At 67.5% G+C, this 274-nt stretch overlaps 1 protein-coding gene across 1 annotated transcript in view; it reads right to left on the bottom strand.

Moving 5' to 3' along the window:
- Positions 1-168: 168 nt before the first annotated feature.
- The window catches only part of MUC1 (mucin 1, cell surface associated), a 4,081-nt gene continuing 3,975 nt past the window's right edge, over positions 169-274 (bottom strand). Inside the window, exon 7 of the mRNA XM_009648452.1 lies at positions 169-248. Within this exon, the coding sequence (XP_009646747.1) occupies positions 169-248 (80 nt within the window). The remainder of the gene's footprint in view (positions 249-274) is intronic.

The following is a 274-nucleotide window of genomic DNA, read 5'->3' on the forward strand; positions in this document are numbered from 1 at the left end:
GGGTGGGCAGCTGCCCCCGGCCATGGGCACCATGAGCACCCTGAGCCCCCATGAGCACCCTGAGCGGCCTCCCCAGGCCCAGGAGCTGGCAGAGGAGTCGAAGCAGCCCCGGACGTGTTCCCCTGCTCCTGCACGATAAGCCTGCCCAGCAAGAGCAAGGGTAAATATTTACCCAGGCCCCTGGTATTTGAACAGGGCGAGCTGCTCGCATGGAGCCAGGCAGCTGGATGCGGCCCCCGCCCGCAGCGCTGGTGCGCAGGGGAGCAGAGTGTGC

This window comes from Egretta garzetta, unplaced genomic scaffold (assembly GCF_000687185.1).
Source record: "Egretta garzetta isolate BGI_Z169 unplaced genomic scaffold, ASM68718v1 scaffold141, whole genome shotgun sequence".
Classification (NCBI taxonomy): Eukaryota; Metazoa; Chordata; class Aves; order Pelecaniformes; family Ardeidae; genus Egretta; species Egretta garzetta.